Source organism: Phalaenopsis equestris, unplaced genomic scaffold (genome assembly GCF_001263595.1).
Source record: "Phalaenopsis equestris unplaced genomic scaffold, ASM126359v1 Scaffold234359, whole genome shotgun sequence".
Taxonomy (NCBI): domain Eukaryota; kingdom Viridiplantae; phylum Streptophyta; class Magnoliopsida; order Asparagales; family Orchidaceae; genus Phalaenopsis; species Phalaenopsis equestris.
The window spans coordinates 189,385-193,920 of record NW_018252277.1 but is presented as its reverse complement, the minus strand read 5'-3'; the positions used below and the strand labels follow the sequence as shown (position 1 = coordinate 193,920).

General features: G+C 32.1%; 1 protein-coding gene across 2 annotated transcripts in view; it reads left to right on the top strand.

Annotated features, from left to right (window-relative positions):
- Window positions 1-1,764, top strand: part of LOC110038924 — a 31,573-nt gene extending 29,809 nt beyond the window's left edge. For both annotated transcript variants that reach the window (XM_020743850.1, XM_020743849.1), the window contains 2 exons: window positions 1,176-1,364; window positions 1,472-1,764. In XM_020743850.1, coding sequence (XP_020599509.1) covers window positions 1,176-1,364; window positions 1,472-1,639 — 357 coding nt within the window. In that variant the 3' untranslated portion in view covers window positions 1,640-1,764. The remainder of the gene's footprint in view (window positions 1-1,175; window positions 1,365-1,471) is intronic.
- Window positions 1,765-4,536: the final 2,772 nt, after the last annotated feature.

The following is a 4,536-nucleotide window of genomic DNA, read 5'->3' as shown; positions in this document are numbered from 1 at the left end:
TCCCTTTGCTTAAAATGCCGAATGAAAGCCGAACGAGGAGGAAGAGGATTAGGGCGGAATCTAGGGCATGGGGTGTAAAAAGCCGGTCAAGAAAAGTTGGGCCCGCTTCTACTCTCACCACGCCGTGAAGTTGCCGCCCCAAATAGTATTAAATCGTGGCACCCTGCCGCAAAGTCGCCCTGCCGCAGCCCCAAATGGGGCCTTATTCCAAGTGAGTTGTATGTTTTTGCTTTAATCGGTTGTGGAGAAAATATTGGTTTTCTTTCCTTTTTAAGTAAACCAGATAGATTTTTTTGTGCTGGAACTCGGAGCTTGGAAGGCGTTGGGTGATTCATTAAGTTTGTACTATCTTTTGCGTGGGGGCTATTGCCATCCTTAAGGGAGTAGTATCCAAATTTATTTGAAAATTATTTTTCAAGGGCGAGCATGCCTCAAGAGTTTACTGAGTTTGTTTGAGAACTCTTTTTTAAGGGAGAACATCTTTCAAGTTGGCCCATCTTTTTTAGCAGACTTATTTGTGTGCTTTCTTATTCTAGAAAAAATTACAATGCAACAAATATAGAAGAATAGTGCTTTCTTATTCTAGAAAAAATTACAATGCAACAAATATAGAAGAATATTAATGTCGTTAATGGATGAGTAGTTAGGGGGTTGAGTGCTACAAAATGAGCTGTATATGCACATGAACCACCGTTACCATACAATTATTATAAAATATTGGACTTCGTTTCCATTGCAAAGTATGTCCCTTAAAGTTAGAGTTGACTGCTACTATTATTCTTGTACTTTCTGCATTTATCGATTCATGATAATTTTATGAATTATTAAGAGACATTAACATAGTTTAAAACATTATTGAAGAGTTATGTAAGATGTAATGCTACTTATTGACCCCCTTGAATATTGCAACTTCTTGCTGCATAATTTTGGTGATTTCATTTTTGTTAGAATGATTAGCATGTTGGTAAGTCTTCTATCTACAGTATGATCTTAAAAGATCAATAAAAGAAAAATTTACATATCTCACACCTAAACTTTCATATTTACTTACATAGCACTTTGGTATTTTAAATATTTACATGAATAAATTTATATTTACTTTTAAAAAGTGGTAATAGTGTTATTTTTGATGTGAAATTAATGTTTTAAGTGATGATGATTTTGTGGTTTGGCAGAAAATAATTTTTCTAGGCCCTGTCGAGGATGTTTCCTCTGTTATAAGGCCTCACTGGGAAGAAGCGGCAGATGGTCGCGTACTTGTAGTTCAGGTACAACCTCATATCCTCGAGATAATTCCGACAGGAACATCAAAAGCTGATGGAGTAAAAGTGCTGCTTGATCACCTCGGTATTTCTCCAAAAGAGGTACCAAATCTCCAATTCTCATATAAAAAAAAAATGTACCGCAACGTTTTTATAGATTAAAATGAATTGTGATGGTGCTCGTAATGATTTCTTATTTGCTGAAGCAGATCATGGCAATTGGTACTGGAGAAAGTGATGTTGAGATGCTGGAGTTAGCATCCCTAGGCGTCGCGCTCGAAAATGGATCGGAGAAGACTAAAGCCGTTGCGGATGTGATTGGATCCACAAATGATGATGATGGGGTGGCCATGGCTATTTACCAATATGCTTTCTGATCTTATTTTTTATCAACACTCTCTAATCAGTTCTTTTGTAATTTTGTTTTTAGTGTTGTTTTCATGTCTCCTTATTGTATAAGTGTAAGAAATTTTTATTTCTTTTTGATGCACCGGTCCTTCTCCTGGATGACTTTTTTTTTTATGAAAAAAAAAACAAAAAGCTTTTTAATGTGATTCTCATGGAGATTATAATGGGCTTCTTGGTGTAGTGACAGCTATGTGCAATGAGATGTCATTTTCAATATGTTGTCAATCAAGTTAATCCTCTTAAGAAAGAAAATAAGAATTCAAGCTTTTGATAAATGTGAGTTTTAGGGATTGAAGTTTGTATAAGTTCATCTAGATGCGATTCGAACAATGAACGGTTATGTAATGGAGGCCATTGTTAGGAGATTGAAGCGTAACATGTGAAGTCAAATGCTGTTACAATGCTCTTATTATTGTCTGAGGGGATGGTAAAACTTGAGGCTGCCACCAAATACTTCTTAAGTTTTTGGAAACCCTTCTCACAAGTATTGGACCATTAAAACTAAATGGCTTTTTGACTCAACTTTGATTGGGGTGCAACAATGGGAGAGAAACTTTCAACAAATCTCTAGTAATATCCAATTAATTTAATGAAAATATGAATTTCGGTGACAGTGCACGGTCTCGACCAATTCAATATTGCCTTAATCTTTGTAGAATACATAGAGATTCTAGTTCTACTAATAATATTTCCGAAAAACACAACTTATTCAAGTTAGAATTTCACATAAAGTTTGTTCTCTCGAAGAGTGTTCGGTGCCGCTTTGAGATTTTTGGCATGCTCCTCTTCATCCATGGAGTAAACTAGCATATCATTAATGAAGAACAAAGAATTGCTAGAGTAAGGCATGAAAATTAAATTTGTCAGGTTCATAAAGAATTTAGCAGTATTAGTCGGATCAAATGACATAACTAAAAATTCATAGTGCTCAAAATAAGATTGAAAAGTAGACTTTAAAATGTCATTATTCTTGAAAAACACAGAAAAATCTTCTAGTTGATCTAACAAATCATCCATGCGAGGTATTGGGTACTTTCTCCTAAAATATTCTACCAATAATTTACTATTCATATATTTATTGAATGCATAAGATGTAAGTAGAATAAATTTATAATATTTTGGTCATTTTTTATTTTATTACAATTGATTAAAATGGGCTCTTGTTCAACTTAAATTCAAAGTTATTAATACCAAATAATAAAATAGTATTCACGATCAATTTCAAATACACGCTAATGTAAAAAATAGAAATTTTTAAAATTCTAATATGATTAAAGCTTGATAAAGTTCTTCAAACCCTCTTAATTACCACATTTTATGCCAATCCACATTCTGTGAATCTTGTGGCGCCCAAAGCTTAGTTCTTGCTCTGCCCATGTTCTTTCAATCTTAGCCGTCTGCTTCTTTTCGGGATGCTTGGCCTTATTTAGGATTAATGTATCATTAAATAAAAGAATTAATACATTGGGTTAATTTTTATAAATTATTTCATATGATAAATATTAAATTATTTTACGTTTGAGTAAACTCTTTAGTTATATATTTCAGAGTTAATTTTTTTTTGTTTTTTTGTATTTATGTGGACTAAATCAACTTTATTAAATCCTAAATTTAAAATTTTAAAAACTTTTAAATGATAAAAAAGCTTTAACACCAATGTCTAAAACCCAATTTTCTTTCCCAAATACCCGAAGTCTCATCCCGAGCCTTGATCACAAGGAAACAAGACAATCCTGACGGAAGTTCGTCAAAAAAGCCATTGATGGGACCAGATGCTAGTGAAGAAGAAATGTTTGTGAGGCTCCCACATTTAAAATAAAAGTATATAATAGCATGATTTTCTGACTTTTAGATTTAACTAAAAGTAGGGACGTCTAAAAGAGGTTGTTAGGCTGCAAGTAGAATTTAGTTTAAATAGGATTTAATGAATCAAGCAATTTCATATTTATCAAATCCTAGGATGGGGTTAAACCTTGAAAGTTGCTTGGTTTATTAATGAGTAAATCCTAGAAAACCTTAAGAAATTATTTGACAGTTTTCAAAAATTATGCAGAATTTATTAGTTGATACATCCAAATAAAAAAATTAAATAAAAAGAATACAAATGAGTATCAAAAGCCTTTTAAGTACATGAAAAAAGACATTTACATTAATTAATAGTTAATTATATAAATTAATTATTAATAAATTTAGTGTAAATGTATTACTTATAAAATAATAATTTAATACTAATAAATTCCTAATTAATTAATTATTATTATATAAATTAAGATTTAAGAGTTGCTAAAATTTCATTAAATAATTTTAAATATAACTTATATATTATTTAAATATTAAATAAGTACAACTAAATTTACATGATTATAATTAAATTGATGATTTATAAGGTAATTATTAATTATTAATTATTAATCAATTAAATTGCTATAATTAACTTTAACAAAAATAAATTAAAGGAGAAACCTATCTCCCTCTTGCTCAAGGAGATATTATTACATACAGATCACAACCATCCTTTATTTTTTTTTTAATTAATAAAAATAGGACCTACTATCATATAGGTTTTTGTTGGGATGAGGATGTGTTGATGGATGACTGTGATCGGAGCACACAGCTCTGCGTGCATCGTATGTAATAATTTGTCCTACATCCTCGCTTGCTCCCGCTTTGGCCCAAACCTTCCATTTCTGCCCCAAACCCTCATTTTTGTCTCTCTCCCTCCATGTTTCGCCCAAAAACAATGCATTTACAAAACAGTCGCCATTAGAGCTTGCTGGGAAGGCACGTTTTACAATTACCGAAGGAAGGACTACATAAACCCTAGTAGCTGACCCAGAGCTGCTGAAATCACCGCTTTAAAGATGTC